At 36.6% G+C, this 19,802-nt stretch overlaps 1 protein-coding gene across 1 annotated transcript in view; it reads right to left on the bottom strand.

The window, feature by feature from the left end:
* ROBO1 (roundabout guidance receptor 1) overlaps window positions 1-19,802 on the bottom strand; it is a 606,013-nt gene that overhangs the window by 363,056 nt on the left and 223,155 nt on the right. The window contains exon 2 of the mRNA XM_042809975.1: window positions 190-273. Within this exon, the coding sequence (XP_042665909.1) occupies window positions 190-273 (84 nt within the window). The remainder of the gene's footprint in view (window positions 1-189; window positions 274-19,802) is intronic.

Genomic DNA, 19,802 nt, shown 5'->3' with positions numbered 1-19,802 from the left:
GACAATCATCTTGGTGACTTAAATAGAATAATTCCCAACAGTACTAACAGCATTGAGCTTCAAGGGTGATGGGGAAAGAAAGCTAGCCAGCAATGATGGTTAAAAAATGTGTACAGGTATTAATGGTAGATGTGGGTGGAAAGTGTCATAAGGAGGCAGTCAGGAGTATTTTGGAAAGATGCACTCTACCTGTGTAGCCCAGCGAATTGTCACCATTATCAGAGGTGGGGAGTGGCGTCCCGCTGTCGTTCCCCCTCTCTAGGTCGTCAGAGTCTGTCGGAAACAACACCAGAGCTGCTGATGGGGTCACAGGAGTAACAGGAGTTGCCATTTTGATCAAAACACGTCCAGACACAATTAAATCCACACATGACAGCAAGAGCCAAAGGGCCAGCGCGTGGCGCATGGTGTCCTCCCAACTGCATGGCAATGCCCGATGAAAGGCAGCCGGCATCGCCCCAAGCCCCCAAATACTGCCCGCTGCCCCTCGCTGCCCTCACAGCTCTCCTGCCCTTCGGCTCCCTCTCTGCAGCCTGTGCCGTGCAGCACCCGGCCCACCAGCCTGTGCAGGCTGCTGTGAGCATATGGGGACGGGGAGGCAAGGGAGCTGAATGCTAGCATTGCTAATTTTCCACCTTATTGTTAATCAAAGCTATTGACTGTGATCACTCGCCATCATCGCTTCATCTCCTGGCAATTACGGACCCAGGGGACTTCACCTCTTTGTAGGGAGGGGCTGCGAGGGGGGGGAATGTGTCTTGGCGAGCAAGTGGGGCTGCCCTGCCTCTTCTGCAAGATGGGGCTGGGCTCCCCTCTCAGAGGGCAATAGTTTAGCAGCAGAGGAAGCAAGATGCGCTTTCTGAGTTGAAAGATGCTCGCAAAGAAACACTCAATTTTCATGTCACATTAAAAAAAAAAAAAAAAAAAAAGACAAGAAAGGAAGGCAGCTGGTCAGCTAAACACAGAAATGGACACGTTTTAAGACTCCAAGATAAATTGCTGATCAAAACACCATAAACCACTGTGAAGGTAACCCATAATAATGAAGTAAATAATTCAAAGCAAAAAATAAAATAAGAACCCCAGTGGCTCTGAAAACAAAACAGCATAACCGAAAGAAATTTGTTGTCAGTATCAAAATACCTTTTTACTCTCGTCTGTTAAGGTAAAAATGCAAATTAAACTTTAATTCTTTTCTTTTTTTAATTTGCCTTTGTTATCACAATGTTCAAAAGATAATACCTAAAATGAAACATCCATGTTGTGGTTAAAAAGCTGCAAGTAGCAAACCTGTTCCCAAGAATACCAATAACACAATAGACTGCACTTCTTCTTTTCTTGTTGATGGATGTAAGACAATTTATTAATAATTTTAAAGACCCTGAATAGAAAAGATATGTTTTACGTGTGCGCGCACACACACACATTCTGGATTTCCATGATGACTGAAATTAATTGTTCTATTTCAATAAATTGTACATGCTGCTAAAACTCATCTTGGTTTCACACAACTACTAACAGAAAAATGCACTAAATTAAACTACAAAAAACATACATAGTTTTTTTTTTTTTTTTTTTTTTTTTTTTTCTGGATGCAAAGTTTTACTACCTATGTTAATACAATGTTTAAAATGTGATGTTGAACATTCATATTCTACATTTGTGCACAAAAAATCATAAATCCAGACCTTTTCTAAGTAATTCTCAAAGAAAAACAAACAAACAAAAAACTAAAATCCTCAAGACCAACCAGATAAAGGATTATACACAGCAGGAAGAAAAACAAACAAAACAAACCACAAAACAACACACAACACTAAGATGGCGTTTCATCCTGGCAGATGAAAAAAGTGAAATATGTTCATTTACTGACCCATTCATCTTTGCTGACTCACTAATGGCCAATGTCACGCACGTCTTTAAAGCCTACTCTGGAAATGGATGTTGAGTGAACGGTTCAACATTCTGCTTCTCCAGATTGCTCACTTATTTGCATTCAAGGGTTGACTGGGTCAGAGTTTTAAATTACAGCAGTAAAGAAGAGAAAGATGGGACTTCTTTATTAAAATAAGATGCAGAGCCTGTGCCTACTTTCTTTTGGGAAAATGTTTATAACCAACAACAGAAAGCTCAGACTGAGATTTCAAGCAATGAACCTGTCGATCATCATATTGAAAGATTAATTACATTCTAGGAGATTTAACCATACACTGCTCAAAATGATTAAGAAGAAGGAAGATGTGCAGAAAACTCCTGGCATGTTCTCATGTGAGCTTAAGGTGTGCTGTCATGTGCAAATATGACTGCAAAATGAACTGGTCTTTTTTATCTAAGATACTGCTTAGGACAAAGCATTCTCAATAGAAGGTCAACATCCTCCTGGAAGACATCTCAAAGAGCTGCCACTGCTCACATCCTTTAGCGAGGCCTGCATTGCAGGGTTAAACAAGAGCAGTTTTCATTTCAGGAATTCTGTGCATTTGCTCCAGCCAACAGCAGCTCTAAAATGAAGCTCCAACTGTTTGCAGCCATTTGGGCATGAAAATCTTGCCTTCAGTCCCTCCAATGATTAAAATGAGGGGGTTAGTCTATTTTTAACCCCACTCATATTTACATGATATCTGCTAATGACAATACCTTTATTACATTGCCTATTATATACAGATTTTTCACTCATACCTTCTTTGACAAATTCAACTTTTCAACTTGGTCATAAATACGATATTCATCCAGTGTTAAATTATATGTGAAAACTGCTTTTGCTAAAGACAATCATGGAAGTTGAGTTCTTGCTGTGGGTGAATTCTCCACATTTCACTGAAGAATAGCTCTGCGCTCAATTCCTGCATTTAGGGATTTAGCCCCTTGCACTGGGCTGAATTTAATTGTAGCCCTATCACAAGATCTAGTTTCACACAATTGACTTAAATGGTACATTTCACCATAAAACTGCTATGAAGGCATTCCACTGAATGCGTGGTGAAGGGCCTGAGAGTTGAGATATGATATATTTCCCTTCACTTGCTGTAGGATCAGTCAATCTTCCATTTGGCTACGCTAAACATAATGAATAATTTCATATCACTACACTAGTTGCCATGCAAAACGAACTAATAAACAAACAAGCCAATAAATAGACAGAAGGAAATGAATGTGATAGTCTGGAAAATTCAAATGATGAATGAAAAGTTTACAGCCTGTTCCAAGTCAAAGAAGGTACTGAACTCAGGGAAATGCCACACTCACTTTTCACCAACCATTTATTTCAACATAATATAACGGAGTAGGGGCTTCACAGAAATGACAGAAATGTCTGTCAAAACCTCTCCAGTAAAGATCTATGTCTTGGTTGAACTTCAGAGTCTCAAAATCAGAAGGGATTTAAGCCACAGTATCTGATATCTCAGCTTCTCAGAAAATCCTCTTTTCAACGAAATAAAACTTTAAAAGTTGCTTAAGCAGTAATGATTCATTAAAAACTAAAATAAAGATTAAGTAAAAATCTCAACATTTCATTTAAAATTAACTATTTTTACTTTTAAGTATGTAAAGTTGCAGAAATAGGGTAAAATATTTTTTTTTTCTTTTTTTTTTTTTTTGTTACCAAACAAACCAGTTTGTTCCAAAAGGGTATGCCTTGGAAGAGGACAACGAAATGTGATGCCTTGACTACCAAAGAGAGAAAAAGAAAAAGGACAGCAGTTATTAGTTGCTATGACACTTCTCTTTCACAGCAGCATTTGTGATACACCTCATTAGAGAAGCAAAACCCCCTCACCATGATGAAAAAAGAGTCTAATTTATTCTTTCCACAGCCATCTCCAGAGTCACCATTCATTAAATTAAGGAAGTACCTCACGGTATTAGAAAAAAATCATATATTTTGACTTGACAGGAAAGTGCTCATTTCCCATCAGTGAATGGTCTAGATTTTTAGTGGAAGGATTTCAGGTTCAGTCAGTACAGCCCAACCTCAGATGCCACCTGCAAAGCAGCAAGAGGACTTGGCTTAATCATATAAATTATAAACAAGTCTAGGTTGCCTAGCTGAAATTGGAGAGTGTCAGAATCTGTATCAACGTGTGGAATCTTGTTCACTGAAATTTCCATTTAAAAATCCTTAACTTAATTGATTTTATTGGACTGCAGCAGTAGCCACTAGACACAATTTATGCTTTCATTTACAAGTCTTTAATCTCTAAAATGGTCAGAAAATCCAAATACTAAATACTTGCTTTTCATTGCCTCACCTACTACAACACCTAAAACTAATCATTCATGTCTTCTTTCACATCTACTTTAACATGGTTGGTGCAACCCTAGCCTCAAATATTGTTTTAACCACAGCTCGGCTCTCTACGTTATGGTCACTACTGATGGTTTTTTCCACCAGTAACAGAAAGTTAAGCTATCAGTTATTGCTCCTTTTGAACCGGTGAGACAAGTCTATATGACAAGACTTATTGAAGATGCATTCTTAAAAGTCCCCAAATGATTCAGTATTGATTCCCTAGCCCATCTTCCCAGACGACACAAAGAATGCTGAAAAGATCTGAGCAGGCACCACTTCTTACTACTGTGGGAATCTCACATATGAAATACTACACTGATCATACTTCATCTGAAATTAAAGCCACCTACTGAACAATACCTGACTACAAAAACAGCAATTGCTGCTTAATTTTACTAAAAAACTTAGCACTCCATTATTTTTTGCTGTGTTTCTCTAACTTTCACTATCGTCACCTTGGGGGTACAAAATTTGGAAGAAATGTCATTAATAGCATTTGCAAATGACCATTAATAAAGGATTAGGGTGAAGCAAATGAATACAAACTACTATCAATATTAGGATTGTGTTCTACAAATTGGATCAATTTCCATTGATTCCCTTCTACTGATCCAGATGAATTCAGAAAGAAGCATCAGGAAAAAAAAAAAAAGAAAAAAAAAAAGCAGCACAGGCCACCACAGATTAAGTTGAGGAAAAAATTAGCAGCTTGTTTCTTCAGTGTTTTGATTTATTCTGGCTTTCACTGGAATTATATTAGAAATTCCTTATGACATGTTTTAAGAGATATTTAATTATATTATATTACTTGGTTATTTATAATGGTAAAACATTTTATTCTATCAGTAGATAGTTAAGTAATGCAGTGGCTGAGTGAGAACTACTGCTTAGACTAAATAACTACATTTGTGAGAACTAACTTTTGTGAAAGGAAATATAAAATTATGTATTTAGTCAGAAAAAAAAAATAACCCACAGACAAGCTTTCAAGCATGTAGACTTATTCTTCAGATCTGGATGAAAAGGAAAAACTCCAAGCTATATGAAGAATTGGGAATAATTAGGCCATCCTCATCCCATCACAACTACACTACATTAGAAGCCTATTCTGTATATGGCTGATCAATTTGGAAATTATCCTTTCCACTGTTTTGTATTAGCTGGAGGAAAATATGCTATTATTTTTAATAAGACTTAATAGCACAACTTTCTAGAGACACAATCACATTCAGCCAGTGCTCTAATGTCTTTAAAATGGATAACTTTAGGGAATTATGACCATTTTCACAGCTGAGGTTATCCAGAAGTAATTAACAAGTTCTTCATTAAAAGTTTATATTGCTTGGCTACCTCATCTTAACAGTTAAGAAAGGTTTAAGCTAAGAGAAAATGGGAAGAATTTGCTCTCATATAATAGCTTTAATCTGAGGATTTGGCACTAGTATGTTACAAATAAATCCATAAGGATGCTTTTTATTAATAACTTATACTACTATGGCCTAGCAACTTAATATATGTTTCTAAAAATAATTCATAATTTCATACAAGTACAGAAATGTTATTCACTAGGCAGAAGGAACAATTTTGTGATGAGAACAGACATACTTTGTGGTGTAAAAGAACCCTTAGGGTCAGATTCTACAACAAGGAAAAATACAGGTTCTATTTAACAACTAGAGCACCTTTACTTCAATCATCTTCAAAGAACAATACATGTGACTGAAATTCTGACAGTAACAGAAGCTGTTAAACAGCTTGTCTTCCCTTCATTTCCATGCTATGTTCAATAAAAGCCTTTAAATTGGAAAAAAAAATTAAGGGAGTACTTCCAATTAAGCAAAAGAATGTAGCCAGCAAGCAATCTCTTTGCATTTATTTACGAGGCCTGCTTTGAAAGTAATGCCTCCTATTTTATTATGTTGGCCCACAACATCAGGTGTGGATGTTGGTGGTGTGGCAGTAGAGACTGAACCTTCCTGCCAATTTCCTGTTACATCTTGCTTCTTTATGATAGATGGCAATAGAGGGGCAGTCTGACAAAATGGCACCTGACATGGCAGTGCAGATGAGGCAAAGATGTTCTGTCATGAGGAGAAATGGTACTCACTGACATTCGAAGCTGAATATTTATGGAGACCAAACAGTGGATGTGAGCACCAATCAGGTGGTGGGTGGTTATTTCAGCAGTGGGGACAGCAAAATTGGATCACCTCTACTGTAGCAGATTTTTATGAGCACAGCAAGCAGGCTCCTGTTCATCACCACCAAAAAAGCATAATGGTGGTGACTGTGTTGAAAAACAGTGTTTTGTAGCCAAGAGCTTGCTCTATCAAACAGTGTTATTGTGCTCTTTGTATCTGCTGTAGTTTCCATTTGGCATATCTTCTGTGTAAAGCAAGATCAGTGATTACCATATCCTATAGGGTGATCTGATGATTAAACAAAGGAGATTATGACCCTGTCATAGTTTACAGTTAAAATCCTTGTGGTCTAAGAACAATTTCATTTAGAGTTAGCACAGTACAATGGTGATTTTGAAGTAAACACTGCAAACTAAAAGGCAAATTACAATGCAAACAAATGACACGGAGTGGAAAAGCATATCATGTCAATCAATACAGCTCTATATGTATAAATTTACAGTAAGCTACAAATGTCATCAAATCACTTATACATATGGACACAGAGTAGTAGTAAGTTGAGCGTCCAGAATTCCCTTTTCTATTAATCTTCCATGACAGCAAATTAGCTGGAGATATCAAGTGATTCTCACTTGCAATATAACTTTTTTTCTTAACCCAAAGAATGTTTTCCTTTTTTTCATACTAAATGGAAGTATGTACTTCTGGGAAGGTTTTGTCTTCTATTACTAGATCACAGGGGTTCTCTCTGAAAAGCTCTTCCTAAGAGCTATTGCTTCTGTGCTGCTTAATGAAATGTGCCTTTCTACAGTGAAAGTTTTTTTAAAGTTCATTCCTTGGAGAGGAGAGTAGCCATACAACAGGTGTCCTTCCTTTCTTTGTTTACCTGAGCTGAACACAGCTAGTAAAAATCGTATCCTTAAGAAAACAAATGACTGAGCATGTAAGCATTTGCCTGGAAAATTTGATATTAGGCTGAAGTCCTTTCTTGTTAAAGCAGCAAAATGCTCCCATTGACTGTATTCAGGGTTCTGTTAGCACAGCTGTGAATACTTCAGGGAAACAGGAGAAAGAGCCACAAATAAAGAATTAGCAATTATTATCTAGGTCATAATGAAACATACACATGTCTCAATCAACTTAAAATTTCTGCATCTAAACCAGGAAAGCTTTGTAGAATGGTAGTATGTTAATTTAACAGTTTAGAGTAGTTTGTTAGCATCTTCCAGCTGGAAATCTCATTTCTCAGGGTGGTGAATGTCAGCCTCAAAAGAAAGCACAGGGTCAAAAATTACTTCGAGTTTGTGAACACGAACTCCAGACAAAACAGTACTACAATGAAATGAAGTATCTGACAAGGATATCAATATTTTTGCTATCTTATTTGGTATTAATTTTGCAGAGCTGAATTCTGACAAGAAATCACGCAACACAGCAAGAGGTACTCAGGCTTACAAGGATCTACGATATTTCTAGATAACGTCAATTTGTAGTGTGTATGTTAAGCATGGGAATGACTAGCTAGGGGCAGTAATTTTGAAATCAAATAAAACCTTCAATATATCCATGGGAACCCCTGAAATAATTAGAACTTTAACTGAAAGCAGAGACCCCAAAGTAGTAAAGAATGAAAGCTGAAAAATGATATGCTTTAAGCTACACAAATATGACAAGAACAATGCCAGAGTAAATAACAAAATCACCTACATCAAAATTGTGATGAGTAAGAGTATGAAGACGGCAAAGAGACTAAATCCCACGTCCATGCCTTTCAGATAAACTGCCCAATAAGGCATAACCTTATCAGAAACTTCACTTTGTGTGTTCGTAGAGACAGAACAATATCTAATGAACAAATGGAAGCAAACCATACGTCACCTTTAAAAAGCAAAACCAGTAAACCTGTAGTGCTGGAGATCAGGAAATTAGATTTCTCACAGTAAGGGACTCATTCATCATCACAGCAATGAACTGAAAATGGAACCACAGAGAACAAAGAATATCTTGTGTCTGATTTACTTACAAAGTGTTTCCAGAGTATATCATTGCCAGCCAGGACACAGCTTTAATGTCACCTAACTAAAGTACTACACTGTATAGGAAGTAAGAGTGAAAGCTTGAGGAAAGAAAAAATACTTTAGCTAACTCCAATTGTTTGTTTGTCCTAACTTCATTACATGTGTTGGTGCAGCTGCTTTGAGCAGGAATTAAAAAATACTTCTGAAGCAATATTATAGGTATCATATGTTTCAAACATGATTGGTTCCATACTGCTGAGGCCCTCGAGCGCCTCTAGCAGAGTTCATCAGCAAATTTTAATATGTCAAACTGCATAAAAGTCAGAAGTAGAAGCTTTATCCTTAAGGGCTAGGGATCCAGCACAGGGGATCCCAGAGGGAGGACAGAGAACTCCAAATGGAGGGATGACATTCTGGCTTCAATGTGAGCACCAAGTGCTCCCATGGGCTCCTGATGAAGGGAAGTAGGCAGAGCCATGAGTTGGTTGCCAGCAGTCCCCTTCAAACTGCTTTATGTCCTGGTGCTCTCAGAGACCCTCTCCACATGTTCATGGGTGAGACCCCAGCATGGGTATCCCGGACTGCAACTCAATGGTTCCTGAGCTTGAGTGGTAGTGGGGCTGGCAGACACCAGTCCTTGCTGGATGCCACACATGGGAAGCTGTCTCTCAGAGCATAGCAGATGTGTCAACATTCTAATCAAATGCCTCTTGGCAACATTTTTCCTATGTAGCCACTGGGGAAACCTATGATCAGTTTAGGCCTTTAGCTGAAAACATCAGTTCACTGCAATGAACTGTTAATATTTACCTTAAAACTAAAGAGATGGAGCACAATACAAATGTACCATAAAACAGAAGGTACCAGAAGATCACGCCACCAATAAACATGGAGCTGTAGAACCAGATCTGTGCACATAACCTATCAGTTACAAACAAATGCCAGGTCACAATTCATTGATACATGATTCCTACTGCTAAATTTAAGGCAACAGGCTTGTTAGTTTGGATCTTCATCACATTACAATATTAAACAACTCAAGTTATGTCCGAGATTATTTTAATTCTACCATAGAATAGACTGAAATGGTCAAAGATTTAAGATACAGACTTTAAATTTATTTCATTGACAGGTATGAAAGATTATGGAAAACATAAATGTAAGAGAACAAAATATACATACTAGAACCTAAACAAAATCATATCAAGCATTTTAAAGGCAATTAATCATTTTTCATTTTCACATTCAGAGGCCAGACTACAGAAAATTCCTAGAGAAAGTTTGTAATTTCAGAAGGTGCTAGATGAGAAAAAAAACAAGACTAACACATTGGATCAAATAACAAATCAAACTGATCTGACATTGAACACTGCTTAGAAAGTAAAATGAGAATAAGTACAATTGTATTATTTTATTACACCAGTTCAAGGTCTCAAATAGAAAAACTTGCCTCAGAAGACAGTGAGGAAATTTAAACTTTGTAAAAAAAAAGAACAAAACAAAACTGATTTTACCACATTATTCATATTACACAAGATTTATAGTTTATCTAACTCTACTGAAATTTGTGCTGTTGTTCCGTGACTGGAGAGCGACCAAGGAGATGTGATATTGTCTTGGAGGCAAAATGCTAGACATACAGAAGCTGCGAGAGTACGTAAGTGCTCAAAGCTGAGTATAACTGAACCATTAAAAAAGTCAGTGAAAGAATTCCCATCCAAGATAATGACCATTGCAGGCACACTTCAGCAGAATCTTCTAAAATAGTGAAGCCTCTTAGAAATTCTTTTCTTAGATACACCAAGAAAGGAAAACAGAAATATTTGTCACTGGAAATAATGTAATTGAAATAAAAATTATCCAAAAAGTATTCCATTCAGGTTTTAGTTTTCTTAGTAACTGTATGGTAAATGGCCATTTCACTGTTATTTCATAGTTGTTTCTGAAAACATTTAGTCTTAGATGAGAATGCATTGGTACATAAAACATATGTAACTCATGTTTGGTGGTAAAAGGTAAACTGGGTAAAAAAAATTACACTAAAAAAAAGAAGCAAAAACAAAACAAAACAAAAATTCTCGTGAGCAATGACTGAATATTTACTGGCTTTATACTGATTGACACACATGCCTAAGAAGTCTCCCTAGGTCTTGTCCAAGCTCTTCTTATCAGCTTGAAACTTGAACATAATTATGTTTGATGAAACTCAGGCTAAGTGTGTCTCAGGGTCCTGGCCCCCTAGTCACCCAAACTAAAGTCCTAGACAAAACTTTCTCTGATTTCCTCACAGCCTCCAGCCATTGGTACCTTTCTCAAGGAAACCAAAAGGTCAGAGAGAAGATGGTGTGTGGAGCTAGTGTGGGGACCAAGTGTAACATTATAAACATAGCTTTGAGAGTGCTTCCATCTTTAATCAAGATTTCGCTTAAGATTATCAGATGAACTCAAAAAAAATCTAGAGAAGGATATGCAAGGGATGCAGACAGTGTGATAACAGAAAATTCAGATGAAAATAAAATAGTATCAAGCCCTTTGCATCGCAAATCAGATGATCATTCTCTATTGATGATTTGAATGACTACTCTGAATACAGATTACCCATTTCACAAATCAGAATGAATGACATAGCTCCATTTCCACAATCTGAACAATTATAAAGATTCTTACAGCCAGAAGAAAAAAAAAAAAAAGGTAATTCAGATGAGGAAAAAAGTTCTGTGAAGATTTTTCGGACAGCAGACTATCAAATAAATTTTGTTGAATTTAATCTGACCACTCATTTATCATATCCAGTGAGTGAGTAAGTTAATGACTATATTGATTCTCTATTGTGTTCATTTTGATATACAGCCGTGCTGAATGTAACCATAAGATATTAATTTCAGAGGAAAATGTTTTGATGATAAATACTCAAATGTGCAGTTAAGAATGATCATTATACAGTAGATTTCTTGTACTGAAGTTATAGGGCATATCTATTTAATTGCAGAGGGAAATAATGCATAATATGTAACCCGTAAGTAGTGTATTACTAATCATTACAACAGACATCAACAGCATTAGAATCGTAGAATGGTTTAAGTTGGAAGGAGCCCTTTAAGATCATCTAGTTCCAACAGTCAGTTGAAGATCACATTCATGTAAAGTGCTACTTTTACAATAAATTCAGGAGTACTGTGTTGCTTGAAAACCGTTGACTATTCAGAGGCTAATGATGAAATAGGTATCTGAGATCACGGTTACTCCAGCCTACCAGTATCTGAACATAAGAAGAGGGAAAAGACATGCTATTCCTATGCATACCTGATTTTACAGGCATCTTATGGAGTTCATTATTTTCCACTTTCACTGAATTGTAAAAAGCACAGCACATGACTTACACCCTAATGTCTGTCTGTTCTGAAGAAATGAGAGAAATGGAAATGATCTGTCTTCCAGAGAGGATGCTTCACACTTCGTGCAATTGACATCAATCTGTCTAGAGAGGCACAATGCAGACTGGAATAACATGCAATTAAAACACAGTACAAAGTATCTAATACTACATATCAACACAGTAAGTCTTTTTTAAAGTCCTGGAAACACCATTATTTTAGTTCTTTCTTAAATTTTATTTCCCTTTCACAATATGTAACAAGTATTCTACCTTCTTTGTTTATTTGGTTTTGGATTTCCAAGTAAGCAGCACACCTGACAATGAACCCTCGATTTCTAGAGCAATTCAAGCAATTATTATTCTATTATTCACACTCAGTTTTTTGCAAGGATATTTTCAGTCTCTTTTTCACTTATAAACCTCTTCCTACAGAGCAAACTTTTCCTCAGTCAAGCCTCAATCCTTCTGGCCTTTTTCACGTTTCACAATAGCTGACGCAAAAAGTAAAATGGAAGGCACATCTTTGTGAAAACTGCATTCACACTGGCTTCCATTAGATGCTGAAAGGTCTCAATAGTAGGAGAAGGTGCAAAGTGATGGGTGAGTGTATCTTATGATTGCTTTAATACCTTTGGAGAAAAGAAAAAGAGAAAGAGAAAGAAGGGGAGAAAAAAAGGGAGCACATTTGGTTTAGTCTGTGGCTCCTTTTAAGGAAATAGTTGATTTCTTTTGTATTTTTATTACTTGAAAAACTGAAAACAGATATCAGAGGAAAACAGAACCAGATCTTCCACTGCAAAGACACTTAGTAAAATCCGTCTGGTTCCCTGTCTAAAGCTGAACCACAGGGAAAACCTGGGCTTGGGACGAGGCCCTGATGATTGCAGCTGGGCTGCGAGCCCTGTGGAGGTCAGGGAGGTGCAGCAGTGCCTCAGGGACAGCTCAGCAGGGCCCCAGAGCTCAGCTCCAGCTGCTGCTGCTGTGAGGGAGGGGATGAAATCATAGCAGGGAGGGGGGAAACCCAGGATGTCTAAAGGGATGGAAACACCACAGCTTTGCTTTCATCCCTCCCGTATTCTCAGAAATCACTCTGGGGAGACGAAAGGAATCACTTGAAAGCCTGATTCTTCTGCCTTTATGCTTTGCAGGCATCCACAGAGAACAGAAATAAAATGATAACGACCAAGTATTTAAAACAGTACAATCTGCTGCCTGAGTCCCAGTGAAGTGAGCACAACCAAATACACTTTCCTTTAATTTTGTCACCAGTTATCTTAGGCAACAGCATCAAATAATAAGCAGTTACAAGACAGCTCCCCCACCCCTAAAAAAGACATCTGTGCGGTCAGGAGGACACAGACTTGAAACTTGGGAAACTGTGGAAGTGAACAGGCACTGCAGCTTCCCCAGCCATGTTTTAGTCATTATTTTCATGACAATGCCAAAGTATTCTTCCAGTGCACAGAGCAGATGATGCTCAATCAATAAGCAACTACAAAATGTTTGATCTCTCTTTATTGTTTATATGGATTCAAAACACTGCTCTAATGATAATTTCATTTCATTAAGTGACCTGGACTTATGTCAATTGAAGTACAAACGCTGATCAGGAATTGGACATCTTCAAAACCAACAAACTTGCAGATGCTGCTACAGTTTCTCCAGAGCCCTGTGAGCTGATCTGGCAATATTATCATCCCTCTTTTAAATTCTGAGATGTGAAACACCACTGTGGTTCAAGTCAGGTTCTCTGAAAAACGCTACTTTCTTCAGCATTCACCACTGAGGCTTCCAGCTCCATGGTAAAAGCCTTTAAGTCTGTAGCTAGCACAAAAGGGAGAAGGGAACACCAGGGATGTTTGAAATCAATGATGATCTCTGTGTTTTGGAGCTATTAGTCTGCTGTCCAATAGCACAAGGTGTACTAATTTTATAGTTTTAGCCAAACTGGCCCAAGAAACCAAGCAAGGAATCTCTTCCCCAAATGGGGACACCTTCTACCTTCATGAACGTCATTAGGCCAATAAATAATTAATTGATTAATTTACAGAGGAGCATTTTCAATTCCTAGGAAAGAATTACTAAATATGACATTCTTTATTCACTTCCACCGGATGTGCTTAAATAATGCAATGGTTAATCTATAAAATACTGAATAGGACCCATATTTAAAGTCTACTTTTGCAGAATGCATTCAAATGATGTTATATATGACCTAAAAAAATCTGGATTTATGTATGTACAGCTAATAATAAATTAAATACAAACTTTGACTGTTTTCCTCTGTCTTTCTTCTTCTTGGTCCCTCTCTCAAAGCAAAAATGCCAGACCTATTGTCAAGTATGTATCTGTAAGATAATTGATTGCTGAGGCAAATTTTTATGTGCTGCAGAAAACAAGGCCACGTTGATAATGGTTGATATTAGATAAGGGGATGGTTTATGACTGATTTTTGAAGGGAAGGAAAACAAAAGATACCTTACTCTAGAGAATGTTTTGGCTCTTTGAATTAGGATAGATTACAGAAAAGGAATTCTTTAGGAGGGAGAGATATTTTGAAAGAAAGTTTGCTCATCTGGAAGCTATCTCAGCTACTAACTTTTGAATTTAAATATCTTAATCTGTTATGTTCTTGCTGAAATAAACAGCTCTTAAATCATAAAATATACATGCCCATATAGGACTGAAATGTCTAATGTATTTGTTATTACTATAAACTACAGTATCAAATACAGTTCTGTAATAATCTCTGAAGACCTCTTAACAAGTTAAGAGGGGCATAAATTTGTCTAAGATATTCCTTGACTACTTAACCTTCTTAAACACTGCAAGTTTAACAACTGTGTAAGTACAACTCTTGTCATACTAATCCTGTACTTTGAAGAGAACACTGTATTTGCATTGCAATTACATCTTGAGAAACATCAGCTGCTGCACCTTGTTAAAGAAATACTTTTGTTAAGTCTAATTTCATCTCTGCTCATGACTGTAAGCACTTTGATGAGCATGTATAAGTATTCAGTGTTTTGTAAAATAGTAGTTTATTGCTCATAATGCAATTTGTGTTTCAGGAGCAATGACAAGGGCTTTCTTCTACATGGGGAAATAGTCATACCAATATATTGCGTGTTAAAATCCAAGCCTCTTAAACGATCTTAAATTTCATCTTACAAACTCAACTTAGTATAAGATCCCTAAACTACAAAATCTAACCATGTCTACCAGATACAAGCATTACATTTTATGGGATTAGTTTTTAAATGACTAGTTTATTGTCATTCCTATAAACTAGCGTTAAAATTGCTGTTGGTATTTCCACGGTACTACAGAATCTCCCAGAAGCATTCAAACATGACAGTTTGCAATACCACTCAGTGCACTACAAGTGAGAAATACTTTCCTTTTTCCCCTAGTCTCACTAAAAGCAATCCATTTTAAAAATTTAATTAGTAGCTCCTACAACTGTTGGCTCAGGTTCTGCTAATTTGTACTAAGAAATGAAATTCAAACTGAGTTTGTTGTTGTTGCTTTTAATTCTCTTATTACATAGAAACACCTCTTATAACCAAATTTCTGAGATTATGTCTGGTGAAGAAGACACAACCTCTTGCTATTTAATAGTATAAGGAATTAGTGACCTTTAAAATATATTGAAAAGCATAATTTGGAAAAAGTAAATGGTGATGTGGTCTAAATATTTTGCTTTGTGAAAGCTGGGAAAGAGGCAGTACACCCAGTTTATTCTCAAGAGAAAGAAATTCAGGTTAAAAAAATCTTGGCATTTACAACTGCCATACGGAGTTTCCACTGTATGAAAAAATTATCAAAATTTTGTCACTGTATGAAAAAATTATCTCCAATTTTTCCCCAATATAATTATAATATATTGACCTTTTTTTTTTTTTTTTTTTTTTTTTTTTTTCTTTTCTTTGTCTTCTACATCTGGGATGAAGAGAGCTAAATTATTTTTTAGTTCAGAAGCTGAAGAAAATAATTAGCTTAAGAAAAACTCTAGCTATGATATGAAATGGCTTTTCCAGGCATAAAACTGCACATTATTAAGGTGTTTTGGGACTTTCCACAGCTTAAGGTAAATGCTCTCCCCGGGCGAAGCTGAGGATTCATCCTTTCTCATGGTTTGAAGCTCCTGTTTCTAACCTTCATGGTTTGTTAGCCAGGTGACCTTCAACCTTTGATCCTGGAAAGACTATTAGCAGTGACTCCAGGAGATTTGCTTCAATAGCACGGCTGTATGAGAACATTCCCAGATGTATTATAAATGGAACTTATCACATCATTCTACAATTAATCAGTGGGATATCATGATACACTCAGAATGTGTACATATGTATGCATATATGCATATAATAAAAATTGACATTTTAGTAGAGATAAGCCAAGGTGCATCTATATTACTGCTGCGACCTACTTTTATGTCTGTATTTCCCAATTACTCTGATCCAAAATAAGATTTACACAGCTACTTTGCTTCAAGGAAAATTTTAGTTTTGTGACTGAGGAAAGATCTTTAGACAGTGCAAATGAATGACACAAACTACTACAGAAATCACCCATGTGTTTCAGCAGCTTTTGTCAAACTGAGGCCAAAGTCCCTACTCTTCAGACTAAATACTAACATCTCAAAAGCTGGGACAAGTTTTCTGTAGCAATTTCCAACACTTCAATACCATGTGTTTAAAGCACGACTGCAGCATCAATAATAAACAGTATCCCAAAACTTGGAGTTGTCTAGAAGAATTGTCACTGAGGAATAATAATAATTCCTCCCTCTCCATCCACTGTAATTTCCACTGGTTATGTTTTTCCCTTCTACTTAAATTTCTCTGAAATGAAATGAAATGAAAAAAGTTTCATTTCCAATTGCTCTTCTCTCTAAAATGTTTATTTTGGGGTAAGAGGCAAAAAGGAAGATTTCTATATTGAAAATACCTCTAGTTAAGCTCTGCTGTGTTTGATCTGGTTGTAAAATGATGATGTACCTGCAATAGTAACATATCTAACTGTGATATCTGTAACCAATCCTCAAGTCATCCCTTTTTCCATTTATAATAAAAGTGTATGCCTGAGAGTGGAAGAATTTGGTTACAATAATAGATGGTCCAAAGGAAATGACAAAATAATGTGTTAATGCAAGTAAGACAAAGTACCATTGTTTTACTGAATTCATGGCATTGAAAATATATACTGTTCATGCACAACACAATATGATTCAGAACAGCTGATATTTCCTTATAAAGTGTTAAGAAATTACTTACTTAATGACAACTACAATTTAAAATGGCTCCACTGACATAACCGTAACATGAACCAAAAGCCTCATCTTGCCAAGACTTTTGTGCTTTCTATTATGTGCTGTGAGAAGTCCAATTGACCTCAAGGCTTATAAGGTTAAGCAGGCAACGATGTCTTCTCTTAACAGTTTAGTTGACTTTAGCTAGACCTGTGGTCTAGCAAACCAAAGAAAGAACTGTCAAGCTTGAAACTGAGCATTTTTGTTCAGAGGGCAATTATCTTGTCTGAATGGAAGGCAGAGATGGAGAACAAGAGTAGAGTTGGGAGGACACAAGAGGGAAGAAAAAAGTTTTGTTGAGAAATAAGCTGTAGCTGCTGACTCATAGAAACATTTCTCAATGAAGTTTACGAGGATATTCAGCATATGGATTTGGCATGCATGACTGTTGAATAATCATGGATTAAGACCTACAGACACAATTAACATCCCTCCCAAGCTTTTAAATTCTATTGACTATCAAGCCTGAAAGTTTCTCTTTTTACCTTCAATAAAGTTTATGAGTTGAATAATATGCATTCAGAGACTCCAGACAGTTTCTGTGCCTGTTTTAGCTAAACTACATAATCAATCATGAGGAAATAGGAAAAAAAGCCCACAACATTTTCCAGACTATTTTCATAAATTTAAGTAGTTAAAAAATAAATATTTAGTCTATATAGCACGAGTACTGAGGAAAGATGTAAACACTAAATAAGAATAAATTCTGCTTTCACTCTTCTGCTCGTCTCACTCCACAAATGATATCTTAAGACAGCAACAGGGGCAAAACCTCTCTCTGAATTTTTTCATTGCTGTTATTAATAGAGTTGCATCATTGACAACAACACAATTTTAAGCACCAAGATGTCGTATATGCTCCTTTGTACGTGGTCTCCATATAGTAGTACAATACAACTCATAAAATGCTTCTAGTTCAGCAAAACATTGAGTACATAGTTAATTTTATTCCTTAAACAGAGGTTAAGCATGCATTTCAGTTAAGCAAGTTTAAGTTATATCCATTTCAATAGGATTGAAGCATGTGGTTATCAGCAGTTATATCTCTTTCATAAAAAGGATAAAAACTGTATGAATGTAAGTTCTACATTTGAGTTTTGTGGCATCTTTTAAGACAGACTTTGAAAGTGGTTTGCGGATGTGTTCATTTGTTTGGTATATTTACTAATAGACTAGTGCTGGGGAGTCCTATAATATTACAGTGCATCTTCCTCATACTTTACAAAAAAAAAAAAAAAAAATCAAAATACTTATTATATGTGAGGTCTTTCCTGTACAATGATATGCCTACTTCCATAATTATTTGCTATTCGCTCTTTAGAGAAAAAAATGATATCTTTGAAACCTCCTAATTACAATAACAAGTAAAAAGTCCTTTTCAGTAATAAGAAAGAAAACTGGCACAGAATCATAATAAAGAAAAGCCAGCTGAGAAGCCTGCTACAAAACAATACTATGTATAATTGATGTTTAATTATACAGAATTAACAAATGGCAGCAGCACTGGTTGCATTACTTGACCAGGGCTCTTTGCCAAGTCAACAAGCTGGTTTTAATGTAGGAAGTAACCCATTCAGTTATCTGGCGCCTTTGAGCAAGGCCCTGACTGCTGTGCTCTCCATCTGTGTTGCCAAAAACATTTAGTAGAAGAAAGAAATTTGTCGATTTGCTAAAGCAAGATAAATTTCTGTCATTGATATGGGTGAATGCACCAATAAGATCATGAAAAAGTTTTCTAAACATTTTATTCATCTGGTGCCAAAAATTTAGCAGCACCATGAGAGCTCAAAATACTAATTAGTATGAATTTGCAGGGTTGATATGCTATACAATAGAATATAAAACATGTTTATTTGAATATATTATGTCCACTAACCCCTCCTCTCTCCATACACACACACTTGAAAGTATTTAAAAACATGCTTAAATATTTATGTTCTCTGGAGCCTCGTTACATAATTTTCTCCTATGGTAAGCAATTAATTTGCATCTCAAAATGAACACAACTATGATGATACATACAAGAGTCTCATGGAGAGCATCTGCTCTAGTGCCTTGCTTTCAACTCACCAACACAGCTATGCTGAGTGCTGGCCTCACTGTGAGCTCTTGCTTCCCTGGTGCAGCAGCCAGAGGCCTGGCCTCACACACCTGTGACTAGGTGTTCTGACACAGCAAAGACTGAAAGCAACTGGAAACAGCTTCCTGGATTAAATACAGAAAACCTCTGGAGAAGGAGAAGGCAACAAAAACTCCTGGAGATCCCAAAAGCATGTGGCAGTCTTTCCTTTGTCTTTCTGAACTTCACATTTATGCATAGGTGTCTTTGAGGGTTGTCACCAGAACTGTGGCTGCCATACTGTCAAATGAATGAGAACGTTCAAATGAAAAGTATATTGATACATGCAATATATCATACAGAGTTGTTTGCAGGAAGGCAGCAGGCCTACTGAAAGCCATGAAGAAATAATCTAATCTTGTATTATGACAGAACTGGAAATACAGATGGAAAGGAAACAGATGGGAAAGACACTGTCAACCAAACTTCTCCATAGATTTGCATAATATCGGGTTCACTCTAAAAACTGGAGCTGGAGTTGTTAAGATCCTGACTATCTTTCGCTTAGCCCAGATCAGAGTTTAGATAAGAGCAAGACAGAGATAG

The sequence above is a fragment of the Centrocercus urophasianus genome, unplaced genomic scaffold, assembly GCF_019232065.1.
Source record: "Centrocercus urophasianus isolate 14NV4802_14NV808 unplaced genomic scaffold, USGS_Curo_1.0 seq_12, whole genome shotgun sequence".
NCBI classification, from domain to species: domain Eukaryota; kingdom Metazoa; phylum Chordata; class Aves; order Galliformes; family Phasianidae; genus Centrocercus; species Centrocercus urophasianus.
Note: the sequence above shows the minus strand (reverse complement) of the source record. Positions and strands in the feature narration are given on the sequence as shown.